Here is an 18836-nt window from a genome sequence, read left to right on the forward strand (position 1 = left end):
TCTCCGCCGCCCGCTGACAGACGCTCCTTTCCTCGGGAAATCCCCCGGTACTTGGTGGTGCCGGGTTCTATGCCCCCCAGGATAGGGGCTCCCGCCTGGAAGGAGGAGGCGCCCGGCTTCTGTTTGCTGGTCTTTGCATCCCCAGCATCGGGCATATAGTAAGCGCCCCATAAATGCTTCGGTTGAATTAAACTGACTCAGGGAACCGGGGAAAATGAGAAACTGGGGGGAGGACGGGAAATGAGGGGGATCAGAAGGGACGAGGGGGATGAACTCCAGGGATCATCCCAGTCCTCCCGCTGTCACGGACACCGCCCCGGGATCACGCGCCGGGGACCCGGACTCACCAGGGCCCGCAGCCGGCTCAGCTCCGCGGCGTCGCCGCCGCCTGTCCCTCCACCACCGCAGCCTGAGCGGAGGCGCGGCCCCTTTAAATTACAGCTCCCGGCGCGCTGCGATGACCTCACGCTTCCGCCCCGCCCCTTCTCGGCCACCATACTCTTTAGCTTGCGCGGAGGGGCACCGCCATGCTAAAAATGGCCGCGAGACTAGGCTGTTTCGAGCGTCCGAGATATGGGCCCTGCCCACCCCTGCAAGCCTGAGGCCGCTGCTCCCCGCCCCCCACCCTCAACGGAAAGGGCTCCTGAGGTTCATCTCCGCCCCCGCCGTGACGCAGACTCAGAAACCAGACATGGCGGGCGTCCCGTGTTCATCTTTTATTGTTCCCCCGCGCAGGCCAGTCCTGCTACAAAAGGGCCCGGGCTCGGTCCCGCCCCGGCCTAGCGCGGCCCCGCCCCGCTGAGGGACTCCCAGGCGGGAGGCGCCGGGCCTCGGGGACCGAAGTCCCGCTGGGGTGGCGGAGTTCCCTTGGCCCCACGAGTCACTTCCTAAAAGCAAACCCTAAAACCATAAATACGGCGCTGGAAGCGTCCAGTCCAATCCCACGAGGGGCTAAAAACCTCGCGTGACTTTTCCGCGGTCAGTTCACGAGCAGGGAGTTTTCCTGCAAGGGTTCCCTGGAAAGAAGCAGAAAAGCAAGGGTGGGGAGTGGGAAAGGCAAGGTCCCCGGGGAGCGCCCCCTCCCCCAAACCCCCCTCCAGGATCGGGGTACCTGGAGCAGCAGCAGCACAAGAGGCTGCAGGCGCTGCCGCTGCCGCGCCGGAACTTGCCAGAGGTGGGGCTGTCCTGACACTTGGCGATGTAGGCCTGCAGCTGGCTGCCCTGGGCCTCGCCCTCGGACTGGTGCTGCTGCAACACGCAGGAAGGGCCTCCGTGAGGGGGCGCGTGGGGGGGGGTGCCAACGCGCGTGTGCACAGAGTGGGGCTGCTGACACACAACTGCATGTGGTTTGTATGTGCCGGTGTGCACGTGTAGGTATGTGCAGAACTTGGCACGGGGCCAAGAGTAAATCATTGGTAGGTGCCCCATAAGCATATATGTAAGTGTATGGATAGGTGGTGATGAGATGCACCTACTAGAGCTGGGCCCTCCCCATCCCAGAAGCTGAAGGGACCAGGAGAGGGAGGGGCCAAGGACTGAGGCAGGCCAGGGACAGGCAGAACTCCAACTGCAGAAGGACCCTACCTTGATAGTCTCATAGGAGCCAGTGATGAGAGCGATGAAGAGGCTGAGAACCATGTAAATGAAGAGGCTGATGAAGGAGTAGAGATAGAGCTGGGAGAAAAGCCAGACCAGGCCACTGTGCGCTTGCATGGCCGCAAAAGTCACAAACATGTCATCCCCATTGATGAGTGAGAACAGGCACTCGGACACCATAGAGAGAGAACGAAACTGGAAGAGACCAAAGACCGGTCTGGGTGAAAGAAAGGGGCTGGTGGGGGGGGCGGTTCCAAAGTAGAGAAATCTAAAGGGCCCTCTCTTCTTCCAACTGTTCTATTTCTCCTTCTTTTATCGTCCACAAAAGTCCTCCCTTAAATAGCCATTCTCCCAGACCCCAAGCCAGGCTCAGAGGAACAGAACTGCCACCCAGAAAACCTCCCACCAGGACAGGGCCCAGCCCTCATTCCCCTGCCAAGAACCACAATTGATGTCCTAAGCACCTTCATATGGTACGGCCCCAATACTATCCAGCCACAGAAACAGTAGCCTAGGTAGATGACAGCCACGCAACAGCAGAAACGCATGACGCTGGGCAAGGCCACTCGGAGCGTGGCAATGAGGATCTGGAGGGGACAGAACAGTGGACATCAAGGTTATCCCAAGGACTGGCCAGCCCCGGCCCCTCTGAGACTGGGAGAGGTCAGGGTTCACTAAGGATGCAGGCCCGTCAGTCCCAGTCCCAGTCCCAGCCCCTCTCTGTTCAAGATAGGGAGGTGGCCTGCTACAAGCCTGGCCTATGGTCACAGCCCTCCCACTGGCTGGGGTGGGGGGGAACAGGAGGGTCTGGGCAGGAGCCAGGCTTCTAATATGGAGAGCCGCGGAGGGTAGTAGGGTCTGGGCTCAAGCTGTATTTCTGGCCACAGCACTTCTATGTTCAAGACAGAGAAGAGGCCCGGTACAAGCCTGGCTCATGGTCATACAACCTTCCCAAGGGCTGTGAGGGGAGAGGGGCTGGGCAGGAGCCAAGGCTACTATGGAGGGAAGGGGAGGGCTGCAGGGTCTGGGCTCACATTGTATTTCTGAAAGAAGGTAAGATATCGGATTACGCCAACCCAGACAAGCAGAGTGGAGGTGCCCAGCAGGATGCTGCAGACGTCATAGCTGGCCAAGTTCTGGGGGCACAGGGAACTCCCATCAGCTCTAGGGGGACACAGCCCCTACCTGATGCAGGTGTCTCCTCAGCTGTTCCCTTGTGCACTGGCCCTCATCCATCCTGTGCTGTACGAAGGGTGCATGAGTGTGTGTGCACTTACTTGCGGACTTGAAGACAAAAGAGCAGAGTCAGATGGGAAAGAGGGCAGTGCCCAGGGGTGGGAGGAGCAGGAGAATAAACAGGATAGTCAAGACTTCTAAGAGAGTTGCTACCTCAGGCCCCAAAGGACATGCGTGGAGATATAGTGGAGAGAAAATGCAGGGACAGGGAATAGGGGCAGGGAGGAGGATGGCCCACACAGCAGACACCAGAGGGGATAGACTCACAAGCATGGAAACCAAAGGGAAAGAGATATGAGAAAGACAGGGTTTTTACAGAATAGGAGCAACAAAGGTTTCTTGGAGACACAAGCCTAAGCCAGAAAAGGAGACAGACCTTGGGGTGTGTAGCAGTCCTACCTTGAGATGGCTCCAGAGAGAACCTGGGCCCTCGCCCCAGACCATGGCCTGCTCGCAAGGCCCTACTATGAGGTCAGTGTGGAGCAGGGATAGGGACCCCCAAGAGCAGTGGTGGAGCCCAGTGTTTACTCTCCCCCGCTCCCCTATCCAGCCCTCGATTCCCTTCCAGAAGTCTCCCCTCCTCCCCACATGACCTTCTCCTATACCCTAAGGACACTCCCTCCCCCTCTTCTCTCCCTTCCCCCCAGCAAGGGGACCTGCCTGACTTCTTGGGCCTGGGAGGCTGTATCCCCCAGCCCACCTTGGCCTCAATGCCAATCTTCATGATAGTGCCAGATATGGTGAGTACGTCACTGGCCACGAGAAGGATGTACCAGCCATTTACAAACTCCAGCCGCTCCCACAGGCTCAAGGCATGACCCTGGCGGCAACGCAGGAAACGGGCAAATTCCTGGGAAATAGGGAGAAACCCTTTAAAATGCCACCCGAGACACCTGGGTTCCCTTCCCTCTCCCCAGTCATCCTTGCTCTGGGGGCACTTCCAAGACTATGCGTGGTGGGAACTTGAATGGTGGGAGGGCAGCAGCAGTTAGGAAGAAGGAAGAAAAGGTGTGTAATCCTAAATCTCACAGTTTGCAGCAGGAAACCACGAAGCAGCGAACGGGAACAGAGCAGGAAGGACAGGGCGCAGGTCAGAATCACGACCACGTCAAAGAAGAGGCGAAACCGGTTGTCTCCTGGAGAAGAGATGGTGGATTGTGGGAGGCGAGAAAGTGGTGACTTAGGGAGACCAAGGCACAGAACAGAAGGGAGGGAGAAGAGCACAGCCAGGGTGTCAGGCCTTACCGTGCCCAAAGACACTGGGGTGTTTACATTCCTGAATGTGGGCACTGGTCTCCAAGCTGATAGGGACTCGCCCACTGTGGGCTTTGTTGTCAAATGTAACCTGGAGATAAAACAGAATTGTTATTGTGACAATCCACGTGGAGAGGGCCGAGAAGCGGGAAGACCTGCTCCAACCAATTCAGAACGAAATAAGCAGATTGAGAACAACACGGTCGTCATCATAACAGCTAACATTTATTTTTTAATAGTATTTTACTTTTTCCAATTACAAGTAAAGAAGTTTTCAACATTCACTTCCATAAGAGTTTTAGTTCCAAACTTTTCTTCCCCTCCCTCCCTTCCTTTCCCCCTCCCCAAGTCAGGCAAGCTATCTGATATAGGCTATACATGTACACTCACATTAAACATATTTCCACATTAGTCATGTTGTGAAAGAAGCATCTGAACAAAAGGGAAACCACAAGAAAGAAAAAAAAAAGAGAAAACAGTATGCTTCATTCGATCTGCCTTCATGGTTCTGCCTCTGGAGGTGGACAGCATTCTCCATCATGAGTAACAGCTAACATTAACGTAGGGCTTCCTATGTGCCAGGCCCTATGCTAAGTGATTTACAATTATCTCAACTGGTCCTCACAACAACCCTGGGAGGCAAGTGCTATTATTACCCCCTCTCTACAACTGAGGAAACTGAGGCAAACAAAAGTTAGTTAAGTGACTTGCTCAGGGTCACACAGCTAGTGAGGATCTGAGTCCACATCTGAACTCAGGTAGTCCTAACTCCTGACCTAGTGCCCCCTGGCTGCCTATACACTGATGACAAACAGAGAAATGAAAAGGACAATGAGACTGACCAAGCCTGGCCCTAGGAGACAAGGAAGTGCCCCACCCCCACCTTCCCCACAGGGTAGAAGGGAGAGGGTCTTCATCACCACCCCCACTCCCATCCCAGGGCCCACTCCGGGTAGCTTCTCAGGAGCTCTTTCCCACAGGCTGAATGGTAATGACTTTCCTTCCCCAGGCCCACCTGCCTCAACACAACAGCAATTGCTCTCATCAAAGTGCTAGCCCCATGACAAACTTGGGAGGCAGCAGTGAAAGCTGACCCCATCTCAAAGAGGGGTCAGATGGCTTGCTGAGGGCACAGCCTCCTGCCCCCTCTGACCCTGCAGCTCAGGAGGAGATCATGGCCCTCCCTGCTCACAGGTCTACAGGGGCTCTGCACAAACTTTTAAGGACACAGTCCAGACTAAGACCCTCCAGAGTCAGCTTGGAGATAGGTCTCCTCTTCCCTCCTGTCTGAGATCCTTGTGGGCAGTCAGAATTCTAGAGCAGACCTGGAAGGGCCCTCACAGACCATCTATTCCAACCCTCTCATTTTACAGAGAGAACAATGAGGGAGGCTTAGAGAAAGTAAGGGATTTGCCCAAGGTCACACAGCTATGAAGGAGCAGATGCTGCATTTGAACCCAGGTCCTCCATAAACTCCGAATCCAGTCTTCTCCACCATACTCTGCTGCCTCCAAGTTCCAGCACCATTTAAAAACCAGGCTGATCTCTTCACTCTCCCTGCAGCACACCAGGCTCCAGCTGTCTCCCCTATCTGTAGTTCTGTCCAACCAAGGGCTACCCATCCCCTAATCTGCCAGAAAACCTACTCAGCCCACTCTGGGTTAGCCATTGCTCAGGCTCCGACGACAGTTCATCTGTAAAGCCTCCCACCCCACAATGGTTTACAGGCAAAAACACAGGGTGGGAGCACAAGATGAAGGTGCCGCCCCACCCCAAAGCTCACCAGGATGGTGAAGGTATAACAGTCCGGGATTTCATTGTTGATAATGGTCTGCAGGTTGATGGTCTTGAGCTGGAAACGGATGGTGACGTTGATCAGCCTGAGAGGTGGAGTGGAGATGAGGAGATGAGATGAGGTGAAGGAGGACGGAAACAAGGGAAGCTTCAACTCTTCTCCCTCTTGGCCCATCAGCACCTGCTGCCTCCTGGGAAAGCCCAGCTGGCCCTGCTCTTCTAGTGTGTGTGTGTGGGGGGGGGGTCTAGGCAGCTCTGGTGACTCTGCCATTGTTGCTTCCTGATCAAATTTTGAGGAAGTCTATCTGAAGCTGGGGTCATGCACACTGTCTCCCTTCCCCTGGCATTCCTTGTTGGAAGGGGGAGGGGGTAGCAGACAAGACAACTAGGAGACTCTTTCCATAGACCCACATAAAGAAACAGCAGAAGCTGCAGTTGGGGGAAGGAGGGGAATGCAGAAAGAGAAACAAGGATCAGGGAGTCAAGTACTTGTGAAACTTGAGTGTGAAGTTCTTGTAGCTACTGCCTCCTGATGGGGACAGAAAGATCTCCTGGTCTGGGGGCAGAGGGTACCGCTCTGCAGGGTCCACTCCGATGCAATCTGGGAAGAAAGGATGAGAATCAGCCAGGCCCTCTGTGCCCCTGCCAGAGAACAACCTCTGAGGGAGGGGGCAGGTGGTCTCTCCACGGAGGCTCCATAACTCAGACTTCAAGCCTCCAGGCCTCCAAAGCCCAGCACTGGCTGGCCAGCAATTCAGGCTGAGGTGTGCTGAGGGCCCCAGGGCATTGGTTCTGGGAATCACAGAGACCAAAAGAATGTGGCTGTAATGAAAAGAACACTGAATTTGAGGTTAGAGGCCTTGGGTTCAAGTTCTGGCTCTGCCATTTAACAACTGGGTAACCCTGGGAAGTAACTCACCCAATCTCTCTGAGTCTCACTCTCTCTCTCGGTAAAATGAAGAGACTCACACTTGTATTCCCTCCCTCACAGGACTGGTGTGAACAGAGCCTCACAGTACCTCAGGAATGGAAGCTATCAGGATTATAGTGGAAGAAGGGATTCCAAACACTGAAGAGAACAAGGCAAGTTCCAAGGAAAGGAGAAAACTTGTTAAAAGATTCACGAGACCCTGGTGGCCCTGTGACATCTGTCACTAGGGGTCCTTTTACCTCTGCTTGCCTGATGTCTTGGGGAGCAGGAGACACACTTCCAGGGTCAAAGGCCTTAAGGAAAGGAGGGGAAAATCCAGGAGCATAAAAAAACAGGTCAAAGAAGAGGGTGGGCAGGCCCTAGGAAGGGACAGGACCAGAACGTTCCTGGGATGGGAGGCCCTGGCGGGAGGCCCCAGGGGTATTCCTGAAAGGTCTCAGCCCTTTTTCTTCACTCTCCCCCTCATCTTCACATCCCCCATACTAACCAGTGACTACCATCGGATCAATGTTGAAGGTGTCGTTGGCAGGGTCGATGTGCCCGTGGCGATAATACCGTTGACACAAAGCTAGGGCCGAGCCGTTTGCCCCAGGGCCTCCCCCACCAGGCACATAGGCATATCTGCCCAGGGACTGCTCAGGGATCTGCAAGTACTGGTAAGTGACAAAGAAGTGGGCAGCGGTAGGAGGGAAAGGAGTCATTACCTATCCACCCTGAGCTCTGTCCCTACCCCTACAATCCCCAATCCCAGATGATTTACTCCCCTCAACATCTCCATATACTCATACCTGGTCCACAGCAAAGATGATGGACTGGTTGAGGTCAGCCTGAGTGTAGACAGCATAGCTATCATCAGCCCCATCTGTATAATCCTTGAGGAAGAGATGCTTGAAAGCCACCGTATTCTCCTCTCGAAACATCACCACAATCTGGTTACTGAGCCCAAACAGGATGAGCTGCCAGGGAGGGGGCAAAGAAGAGGATGCCAGGGATGACACTGAGACAGAGCCCCCCCAGAGGCTGTGATTCTGACTTCATATCCCTGAGTCTCAAAGCACAACTTCCTTCCCAGACAACTACATCTCCTTTTAGTCCTGGATGAAAAGGCAGCAGGGGGTAAGGAAAGGAGAGAAAGAAGTCTCCTCACTCGTGGGAGATGACTAGGGCCCTGGGAGAAGGGTAAGATGGGGCACCCGAGGTCTGAAAACCAAAGCTAAGAATGTGGGTAAGAAGAACAGCCTTCCCTCTTTCTCTTCCCCACTTGAGTGCTGCCCCTCCTCCCCCATTACCCTTAGGCAGCCCCCACGGGCACCTGGATGGTGACGATGAGGATCTTGGCAACCTGCAGCATCAGCTTGAAGGGCTTTCGACCCTTGGCCCGGAACTTGTCACAGGGACTCATAAAGAAATACTTGAGACGCCGGCGTAGGTCTTCCTCCTCACTGACAGGCAGGGAGTCTCCCTGGGACCCATAGCCAAGCCCAGAGCTGGGACCAAGCAATGGCGCTCGCTCTAGGGTTGGAGGGAAAGGGCCCTTAGAAACTGTGACTCTGCCTTCCCCAATCGATAAATGGCTGAAAGGTGCTTTTTAGGGGAAGAAATCAAAGCTATCAATAGCTGTATGAAAAAATGTTCTAAATAACCAATAATTAGAAAAAAATGCAAATTTCAAAAACCCCCAACCTCACACCCATTCAGCCTGGCAAAGTTAACAACAAAGAAAAATGAAAAACACTGGAGGGATTGTAGGAAAATAGTGTATCAGTCCAGTCAGTCTGGAAAGCAGTTTGGAATAACACCCCAAAAGTTACTAAATGTAAGAATATCCTGCAACCCAGTAAAACCAGTATCAAGTGTATACCCCAAAAGGCTCAAACAAAGAATAAAGAGACCTATGTGTACAAAAATATTTTTATTAGTAGTGGCAAAGAACTGGAAATGGAGGGGGTACCCCTGAACTGAGGAATGGCTAAACAGGTTATGGTGTTTGAATGTGATGCTGTAAGAAATGATGATAGGGACTCTGTCAGAGAAACCAGGGATAACCTATATGAACTGATACAAAGCGAAGTGAGTAGAGCTAAGAGATCAATTTCTATAATAACGACATTACAGTCAGATAAACAACTGTGAAAGAACTCTGATCGATGCAATGACCAGCCACAATTCCAGAGGATTCATGAACAAACATGCAGTCCACCTCCTGAAAGAGATTCTAGCGAAGACTAAGGGGCATGGCCAATGGGGGAAGTTTATTTTGCTTCATCATACGTGTGTAACTATTTCTTTCTCGACAGGGCAGGGGTAGGGATGGGGAGGAAAGGAGGAGAAAGAGAAGCTGGATTTTCACTGATTGAAATAAAAAAAAAATTTTAAACAAAATGAAAAAGAAACCACGGCTCTCCATCTCAAGGGCCAGCCGCCCTGCCTTTTAGGGTATCTCTGATGCCCAGCTTCACACAAGAGGAAGCTCAGACGTTCAGTATGAGACAGCTCAGCCCAACTGAATTCCCTCAGAGTCTTTTTCAGGACCAAAGAGAAAGAACCTTCTTCTCAAGTCCAAGAAATCCCTAAATGCTTCTCACCACATTGAATCTCTCTGGGCCTGTTTTCTCACCTGTAAAAATGAAGGAGTCACGACTAGATGATCGTTCCCAGCCCTAAACCCAGGATGGACCAGCAGAGGAGCCGAGAGCCAACATTCCCAGAAGAATTCGAGCAGGTCCCATCTCTGGTACTTAACCCTGGCCTGACTAGAGTCCCCCTCCTGCTAAGTAATAAGCAATAGGAGCAATCTCATTCCCATTGTGCTTGAAGATTTAGAAATCAATTTTCTTCAGAACTGAGTTAGAAAATGCAAATATTAGCTGCCCCCATTTCATAGATAAAGAAACTGAGTCTTCAAAAGGTTAAGTGACTAGCTATTGAGTCTACAACAAGCAACTCCATTAATTCCATGTTTTTATCTATGAAGTCTTGCTCCCTCTCCAGTCTGGGGCTCGGTGAGCAAACCTGGCTACACAGGCAGACAAGGCATGAGCTGGCAGGAATCCCCGGGGAAGGAGGACGTGGTCATTGCTGGGAGTCAAAGTCCCTCCTAAACGCTTTCCCTTTCAGCTATCAGGCCTTCTGCATAATAAATTCCTAAAAAGGGTCATTTCCACTCACTGCCTCCACTCCCTCACCACCCACGACGTCAATGAACATTTAAGTACCTACTACGTGCCAGACACAGTGCTAAGCTGAAGGCCGTCCTCGATCTCGGGAACTCTTGTAGTCTGACTTGACCCTAACACTTAAGTTGCCAATAATCCACCTGGGTAATTCTGCTGGTCTTTCCTCCATCTCTTACTCCCTCAGTCTTTCCTTGGTTTCCAACTCCCCATCACCTTCCTGCCCAGGAAAGCTTCAGGAGTTTCCTCACAGGTCTCTCAGCATCCAGGCTCTCCCCTCTCCCAGTGCTCTTGACAGTTGCCAAATGAGATTCTTCACACATAGCCCTGAACTCATCGCTCTCCTACTGAAGTACCTTTAGGGGTTCCCTAACGCAGCCGAGGCTGAGATGTCAATTCCTCCTTTGATTAGCACTGACACAATTGAAACACGACTTAATGACAAATCGTAGCTAGGGGAATCCAGAAAGAGGTGGCCCTGGAACTGAGCTCAGAGGGGAACCAAGGAGTCTAAGAGGTAGAGGTCAGGGCAGAGTGCAGCTCAGACCTAGCAGACAGCATGTTCAAGGGCAAGGAGCCTAGAGATAGATGGTCAAACAGTAAGTAGCCTCACCTTGTCTGGCTGGATCTTAGGGCCCAGGAAGGGAAGTAACGTGCAATAAGACCAGAAAGGTAGCTTAAGTCAAAACATGAGGGCCTGAAATGCCCAACAGAAGAGCAAGTATTTTATTTCACTGCAGTACCTCTGCAAAGGCCTGGAGGTGAGAGACAGACTCGAGTGTGGGAAACACCAAGGCTAAGGCAATAGGCCAGGAGAGGTAACCAGGGGTTGATCTAGATGTCACCTTGTAAGAGAACAGAAGGGGAGAGATGCAGTATGTATCTCACAGAGGTAAAATCAACAAGATGACTCAAGATATGTAAGGAACTGCTTCAAATGTATAATAAGAATAGCAAGATGGCACAGTGGATAAAGTACTGAGCCTGGAACCAGGAAGACCTGAAATCCAGCCTCAGATATGTTCTAGCTGTGTGACCCTGGGCAAGTCACTTAACCTCTGTCTCAAAAACCTAGGGAGAATATTCAGAAAGAGGGACTGGTCAACAGAATTAAATATGAAATGCTGCAGGAAGTCAAGAAGGGTGAGGACTGAGAAAAGATCCTTGGATTTAGCAACTGAGACATCATACCTAAGATCAGAGGTGAGAATCCAGACTGGAATGGGTTGAAGAGCTGGAGGAAATAAAGTAAAGGCAAGAAGTATAGTGGTTTTTTACAGATTCTGGCTGTGAAAGGGAAGAGCAAGGACACCAGCTTGAGAGAGTACTGTGGGGTCAACTGAAAAGTTTTTAAAAGTGGAGAGACCTGGGTATGTCTATAGACAGCAGGGAAAAAACCAGTAGATAGTGAGACAGAGGGGAAGTGACTGAAGAGCCCAATAGGCACTGGGATAAAGGATGAAAACAAGTACTATAGAAGGCTGAACCTTAGCAAGAAGAAGAAATACTTCTAAGCAGGAGTTTCGGAGGCATCAAAAAGGGACCTCCGGATAGACAGCCAGTCAGTCAAGTTGAAGACAAGGTCCCCCTGCCTAGAAGAAGGGAGGGAGTAGTGGAGAGGGCTTGAAGAGAGAACAGCCACTCTGGGCTTTCCAAATTTACTTCCCATTCCTCCCTTCCCAAATGACATTCCAGTTAAACCAGGCCTCCTAGATGCTCCCAGCCTCAGCATTCCATCCCAGGCCTCTGGGCTTTTTGCACAGGCTGTCCCATCATGATTGGAACGCACTCCAATTCTACCTAAGAGCCTTAGAATCCTTCACTTTTAAGGATTTAAAAGGTGGCACCTTTGAAAAGAAGTTTTTCTTTGTTTCCTCAGTTGTTAGTAACCTCTCCCTTCCATGACTGTTGACTTGCCTTGACCTTTTCTCCTCCCTTGCAATACTGCTTTCTCCTTATTTTCCTCCTCCCTGTCCTCTGGGTTGGTTTACCATCCTTCTCCCACACTCTAAGTATGGGTGTCTCCCAAAGTGTTTTGTCCAGAGTCCTCTATTTCCTCTCCACATTCTGCCTTGGTGATCTCATCTGTTCTCATGAATTCAATTATCACCTTTTCACAAATGACTCCCAAATCTTGAAATCCAGTGCTGCATCTTCAACTGCTTGCTGAACATCTCAGTCTGGATTTCCTCCTGGCAATTCAAACTCTGCATGTCTAAAGCTGAAATTCTATTTCCCCCTAAACTTGCCCCTATTCTCAACTTCCCTATTTCTGTGGATGACACCACTGTCCTTTTGAGTCCCTCAGCTTTAAAACCCTGAAGTCATGGTTGAAAGGAAGTTTTCCTTTCCTCCTCTCATATCCGATCAGTTTCAAAATCCTGTAAATTCTTCCTCCAACACTGCCCTCCTCTCCACTCACCCAGCATCACCTTAGTTCAGAATACCATTTAATCTAGACTTTCTTTTTAAATTCCTCTCCCTCCTTCCAGTCTGTCCAATTTCCAGTCCATCATTCTTGGTTACTAGAATAATCTTCCTAAGGCACAAACTAGACTGTGTCATTCCTCTGCTCAGGAGAAACCTTCAGCAGTTCCCTCTAAGACAGGCATTCTTTTTTTTTTGGCTAGGCAATGTGGTTAAGTGACTTGCCCAGGGTCACACAAGTAGTGTCACATAGTGTCTGAGGCTGGATTTGAACTCAGGTCCTCCTGAATTCAGGACTAGTGCTCTATCCACTGCACCACCTAGCTGCCCAAGACAGGCACTCTTAATGTGGGGTCCACAGATTCCAACACATCTTTGAATAGATTGCAGGAAATCTGCAAACGTGGACAACCTTATTTTTACTCATCTCAAATTGAATTTTTGTCTCCTTCAATAATTTAAAAACTTTCTTCTGGAAAGGCCACCACCGGTTTTACCAGACTGCCGAAGGGGCCTATAACACAAGATACATTATGAACCTGTGCTCTGGGATTTTGGGCCCTCTGCAGCCTAGTTCCAACCTCCCTGCAAAGTCGTATTTCATATTTTTCTCCTTAAAGACTCCACACTCCAGCCTCACCAGACCACAAGCCTTCTCCCACCCACAGATATTTTCGAAGGTCCTACCCCACCAGGCAATCTTCATCTCAGTTTTTCAGGATCCTTATCTTCTTTTGAGGATCAGCTCAGGTGTTACCTACTCCTTAAAGTTTTTCCTGATCCATTTGGCTGGAAGTGTCCTCTTCCTGTTCAAATTTTCCTACAGCACCTAGCTGTGATCTCTTTTTGACCCCATCGATCTCAATATTGCATTATATACTCTTCTTTGTCCCTGCCAGGACATTCTTGCCCTGGAGAATGTAAGTCTATTTAAGGGAGGATCAGGAACTTGTCATCACAGGGGGAGTGATGGGTAAAGAGCTCTGACTCGGGAGTCAGAAAGACCTGGCTTCTGAGGCATACTGTCGGTGTGACCCTGTCCGAGTTGTAAGTTTTATGTGCTTTAGTTTTGTCAACTGCAAAACAGGGATAATAATATTTATAGTACATTCCTTCAAGGGTATTCATGAGGATGAAAGGAGGTAATATATAGGGTGCCCTAACAGCACTAAGACTTTTTGGGGCACCCAGTATGTAAATAGCTTTGCAAACTCAAAAGTGCTTTATAAATGTTAGTTGGTACTAATCATTATGACCGAGTCTCAAACAAATCCAAGTGGCATTTTATTAGGCTTCAACTACAAGCAAGGAACCTGTACTAGACACACGGAGGACACAAAAATAGTTTTGGCCTTTAAAAGGGAGGAGGAACATACAACATGTAAACAGATAAGTATACACATCCCTCAAAAAGTACTAGTATCTAGCACCTCCGAGGTGCAATGGGAAGAATATTTGCTCTGGAGTCAGAGGGCCAGAGTTCAAATCATACCTCTGACACTTCTGTGATATTGAGCAACCCCTCTGGGCTTCTTTTTCCCCATCTCTAAATAAGACCTTGGCAGCCTTCTGACACCTTACTCTCCCCGCCCCCCACCTCCTTACTCTTAAATCCAGGGGCATGGGCCTGCTTACCGGGCATTTTCCCTGCCTGTCCCCCACGGCTGGAATTCTCCCCCTCCTCATCTCTACGTCCTGGCTTCTCTGCTTCCTTCCACTCTCAGCCAAAGTCCCACCTTCTGCAAGAAGCCTTTCTCTGGCCACGTCCTTCCCTCTGAGACGATCCTGCCTAGGCCTGCTTCGTACCGGCTTGTTTACATGTTGTTTCCGCCAGCAGACCAGGAACTCCTTGAGGGCAGGGCCAGTCTTTGGCCTCTCTTTGCATCCCCAGCGCTTAGCCCAGTGCCTGGCACACAGCAGGCGCTAAATAAGTGCTCGCTGACTTGACGCGGCGAGGACCCTCCCAGACTCCAGTCTACCAGGACCCTACGACCTCCTCTGGGCCGATTCCGGACTCGTAGCCCAGGCCGGCTGAATGAGACGAGGGAAGCTCGAGGCCCTTGGAGCCTGGGGGTTCAAGGGAAGCCGAGGCTCCGGGGGCGCCTGACATCCTCGGCCCGGCCCCCGTGCCCCTTACCTGAGCCGCTCCGGCCCGTGGGGTCCGCCATGCCGGGCCTGCCCGGGCCGGGCGGGAACCGCGCCGCAGGGAAAGGACGACTCGCCCGGCTTCTGACCCAGCTTCAGGCGCGGCTTCAAACACGCCGCGTCAGCTGACCCAGGCCCCGCCTCCGGCACGTGACGCGGAAACCCGTGCTGACCAGCCCGAAGACGCGACGCACCCACCCCGCCCCTTCCGCCAACGAAGCGGAAGTGGTCGTGGAAAGCCTGCACGTGACGCACGCTGGCCTCTCCCGCGTGACCAAGAGGCGGGGCCGCCCCGCGCCCTTGTCCCGCGGCTGGCGAGATGGAGGTCGTTCCTCTTCGCTCGGGTGCGCGTGTGCGTCCCTACGTGCACGCCTCTCGATCTGGGGCCCTCCACGTGTCTGCACCGGGGAACGCGTGTGCTTCCAGCCCTAGGCTCACGTGTGCCCGTGCGTCCACGCGGAGCTGGTCTGGATTTGCTTCCATCAGTTTTTCGCGTGGGCTTCCGTGTCGTATGCAGGATCGTGGCCAGTTTGCATGTTCACAGCTTTACACACGTGTGCCATCAGTTAGCATGCTGTTGTGTATAATCTGTATTGATCCAGGCACGTGTATGACCAGTGGATTGTATGCATAGGGGTCCTGAAGTCTCTTGAGGTCAAACACCGCCCCCCCTTCTTTATAGGAACTCTGATCTTAAGAGTATGGGACATCCTTTGACCTATGATCCAACCTGGGAGCCCCAGGAGTCTATCAGTGAACTGGGGGGATTGGGAGGGAGGAGAGGAGATTAAGTGGGGCAGGGGAAAGAAGAATCATGGGACCTACCAGCAACATGCATTCATATGTGCACATACACACAAATACCACAGGCCAGGCCAACAGGGCGCAATCTGCCTTGAAAATAATCTCCGAAAGGGGAAAGGGGGATCTTCACTGCTGCATCTCCAGGGCCCTTCTTTGCTATGGCTAGTTCAAAGTAACCTATCTAAGGTAGCTGAAAGTTAGTTTCAGCATCAAGAGACCTAATTCTTAGATGGGAGAGACATTCCCACCCCAAGAGACAAAGACAGTAAGAACAGAGAAAGTATGTGTGTTGGGGGGGAAGGGGAAGCATAGACACAGTGACAGAGAGGGACTGAGACAGATCTAGAAAAGAAAAAAAAAGGCAGGAAAGAAAAAGGCAGAGAAAAGTAAGAGGACAAAAGCAGAGACATCGCATCTGGACACAGCCACAACAAGGACCCACAAGACATTAGTGGGAGGATTTTACTAACACCATGAGCCTCAGACAATACATGCCTCGACCCCATTGCCAGATTGCCCTCCCACCCAAGACCCGAACTTCCCCAACTACAGCCCTCAAGGCTCCCTGTCCCACCCCTCCCACCCACCCTTCCCCAATCCAGCCCTCACCCCTCAGGCCCTAGCACTGCCTCTTCCCCTTGTCCCCAGCTGGGCCCCTAAGCAAGGGAACTTCAGTCATCTCCATCATCGCCATCGCTATTGCCATCGCCATCACCACCATCATACTTGCCACCTTCATAGGTGGCATCATCATCAAATTCATCACCACAGTCACCACCTCTAAAGGTGGCATCATCATCGAATTCATCACCATAGTCACCACCTCCAAAGGTGGCATCATCATCGAATTCATCACCATAGTCACCACCTCTAAAGGTGGCATCATCATTGAATTCATTACCATAGTGACCACCACCATAGTCATCTTCATTGTCCTCATCACCATAGTCACCACCTCTAAAGGTAGCATCATCATCAAATTCATCACCATAGTCACCACCACCATAATCATCTTCATTGTCCTCACCAGTAGGAGGCAAGGTGGAGGGTGCCCCTGCAGAGGTCTCATGGATTCCCTCTTTGTCAACCTCTTGGATGTCCTTGTAGATATCATCCTGGACTTGCTCATAAATTTCATCTCGATCACCCCCATAGACATTGTCCTGGGCATCTTTGTTCATATCCTCTGGGATGCCATCATAGGCATCATTCCGGGCACTCTTGTAGACATCATCTCGGACACCTTGGAAGACATTATCTTGGGCATTTTCATGCACACCCTCCTGCATTTCCTCATATGTATCATCATGGACCACCTCATAGACTTCATTTTGGACACTCTCATAGATGTTTCCCTGAGTACTCGCCTGGATGTCCTTGAAGACATTCTCCTGAAGGGTTTCATAGATAGCCCCTTGTCTGCCCTCATAGACATGATTCTGCATCCCCTCATAAATGCCTCCCTGGACACCATCATAGATGCCACTCTGAGCACCCTCATGGACCCGTCGATGCTTGGTGAGGCTGGAGGCCTGGCCAAAGCCCTTGCCACAGATTCGGCAGCGGTAGGGACGCTCACCAGAGTGCACATGGAGGTGCTGCAGGAGGGCAGAACTTTGGCCAAAGGCCTTGGAGCAGTGAGGGCAGGCGTAAGGCCGCTCACCGGTGTGTGTACGCAGGTGGTGCTGCAAGTTGGAGCTCTGGCCAAAGGCCTTGGAGCAATGTGGGCATCGATAGGGGCGCTCGGCTGTGTGTGTGCGTTGGTGCTGTAAGAGGGCTGAACTCTGCCCAAAAGCCTTGCCACACTGGGGACAGGAATAGGGCCTCTCACCTGTATGTGTACGCAGGTGTTTGAGCAGGCCAGAGCCCTGCCCGAAACCCTTGCCACAGACTGGACACTTATGCGGGCGGGCACCACCATGGGTGCGTAGGTGCTGGGCTAGCAGGGAGCCATGGCTGAAAGCCTTGCCACATCGTGGGCACAAGTGTGGCTTTTCACCACTGTGGCTGCTTCGGTGCTTCAGCAGCGTGGAGCGCCAGCCAAAGGCCTTGCCACAGGCGCTACATTGGTAGGGACGAGCACCAGTGTGTGTGCCACGGTGCTGGGCCAGCGTGGCTCCATGGCTGAAAGACTTGCCGCAGTCAGGGCATCGATATGGCTTCTCCCCACTGTGTGTACGACGGTGCTGGCTCAGCCCTGAGCTTCGACGGAAGGAACGCCCGCAGTCCGGGCAGTGGAAGGGCCGTGGTGGGCTGGGTGGTCGGGCAGCACTACCATCACCAACACTGATGCCAGAAAGGCCTGAGCCTGCTGCCCCAGGAACTAGGTTTGCCAAACCTGGGGTGCCTTCAAGCCCAGGGAGGAGGCCCCCAGTGCTGAAGTCGCTGTCCTGCCCTGGGAGATCAGACTGAGTAGAGGTAGGGGCACCATCTGGGTCAGGGATGCCTTTTGGGGAATAGGTAAAGCTTTTGAGGCCCTCAGGACCAGGGCTAGTGCTGGGACTGGCAGGAGAAGGGGCACCCTCTGGAGTAGGGAAACGGCCTTCTGGGGTGGGGGTCCTGTCTGGGCCAGGGAAGGGGCCTTCAGGGCTGGGAGTATTGTCCAGAGAGCCCTCTGGACTGGGGGCTCTATCTGGGACTGGACTGTCCACCACATCTGTGGGAAAAAAAGAAAGGCTAATCAGGAGCACAGGAATTTTGGGAAGATGTTTCTCACTCATGGTGGGGACTCTTCCCCAGGGAGTTGGAATCCTGGATTGCCCGCCTCCCTCCCCAATGGCCTGAACTCCTGGATCATAGGGTTTCAAGTTAGAAGTAATCTTAGAGATGATCTGGCCCAATCCCCTCATTTTAAAAACGGGGAAATTGAGGCCTAGAGAGGAAGGGGACTTGCCCAAGGTCACTCTATCAGGAATGGAATTTAAATCCAGCTCTTCTGGCTTCACATCCAAGGCTCTGGCTGCCACTACTCACTAGGTACCCCGGTTTGTCCGGTCCCCCCCCTCCCTTCCTCCTCCTGGGAGCAGGACTGGTCGCCTCCTTGCAGACCCTCCCACCCCTCACCTGCATAGGGGCTTAAGATGCAGCTGTCTTCTTTGTCGCTGTCCAGGGTCTCCCTCGGGGCCCGGCCCCGCGGCTTCACCTCCCGTCTCTCCATCCCGGCGCACACCCCACCCGCCTGGAGGACGCGGCTCTAGCCAAGAAAGGAAAGCCGGGCTCAGGGGAGGAGGGCAGGGGGAAGGGAGGCTCGGCAAACACCCACCCAGGTCCCCGAGGCAGTCCGAGGAGACGGAGGGCCCCCTCCCCGAGGGGGGGCGGCGCAGAGAGGAAGACAGGCCCAGAGCGAGCCCAGCCTGGGGCTCCCCTCGCAGGGCCTCAGTTTCTCCCCCACCCGAAGAGGAGGGCTGGCTTCAAGGCCCGGAGATCCGGGAGACGAACTGGGCCCGTCCGTGGGGCTTCCCTCCCCCAACCCCCCC

At 52.5% G+C, this 18836-nt stretch overlaps 2 protein-coding genes across 4 annotated transcripts in view; both read right to left on the reverse strand.

Moving 5' to 3' along the window:
* Nucleotides 1–817: 817 nt before the first annotated feature.
* On the reverse strand, nt 818–14618 carry MCOLN1 (mucolipin 1). 3 transcript variants are annotated; one of them, XM_027844102.1, is made up of 14 exons: nt 14549–14617; nt 8124–8323; nt 7600–7767; nt 7299–7464; nt 6370–6481; nt 5870–5966; nt 4078–4177; nt 3862–3968; nt 3533–3682; nt 2631–2732; nt 2061–2183; nt 1585–1791; nt 1112–1248; nt 822–1016 (listed from the first exon to the last, which is right to left on the reverse strand). In XM_027844102.1, exons 1-14 carry the CDS (start codon nt 14577–14579, stop codon nt 980–982), a joined length of 1737 nt encoding a protein of 578 aa, XP_027699903.1. In that variant the 5' UTR covers nt 14580–14617; the 3' UTR covers nt 822–979. The 3 variants fall into 3 exon arrangements, with proteins under 3 accessions (XP_027699902.1, XP_027699903.1, XP_027699904.1); XM_027844103.1 differs by lacking the exon at nt 14549–14617 and adding an exon at nt 14047–14237; XM_027844101.1 differs by having other exon boundaries at nt 818–1248; nt 14549–14618.
* Nucleotides 14619–15956: 1338 nt separating this feature from the next.
* ZNF358 (zinc finger protein 358) overlaps nt 15957–18836 on the reverse strand; it is a 3917-nt gene continuing 1037 nt past the window's right edge. The window contains exons 2-3 of the mRNA XM_027844240.1: nt 18424–18553; nt 15957–18016 (exon numbers count right to left, since the gene is read on the reverse strand). Of these exons, the coding sequence (XP_027700041.1) occupies nt 16032–18016; nt 18424–18517 (2079 nt within the window). The 5' untranslated portion in view covers nt 18518–18553 and the 3' untranslated portion in view covers nt 15957–16031. The remainder of the gene's footprint in view (nt 18017–18423; nt 18554–18836) is intronic.

The sequence above is a fragment of the Vombatus ursinus genome, unplaced genomic scaffold (genome assembly GCF_900497805.2).
Source record: "Vombatus ursinus unplaced genomic scaffold, bare-nosed wombat genome assembly UNPS02014935.1, whole genome shotgun sequence".
In the NCBI taxonomy this organism is placed as follows: domain Eukaryota; kingdom Metazoa; phylum Chordata; class Mammalia; order Diprotodontia; family Vombatidae; genus Vombatus; species Vombatus ursinus.

Coding starts and splice junctions, on each gene's coding strand:
- MCOLN1 (XM_027844101.1), bottom strand. CDS start 14,579: ATGGCGGACCCCACGGGCCGGAGCGGCTCAG. Junction 6,482..7,298: donor TGATCCGATGGTAGTCACTG/GTTAGTATGGGG, acceptor CTTTCTTCCCAG/ATTGCATCGGAGTGGACCCT. Junction 3,683..3,861: donor GTGGTTTCCTGCTGCAAACT/GTGAGATTTAGG, acceptor CCTATTTCCCAG/GAATTTGCCCGTTTCCTGCG.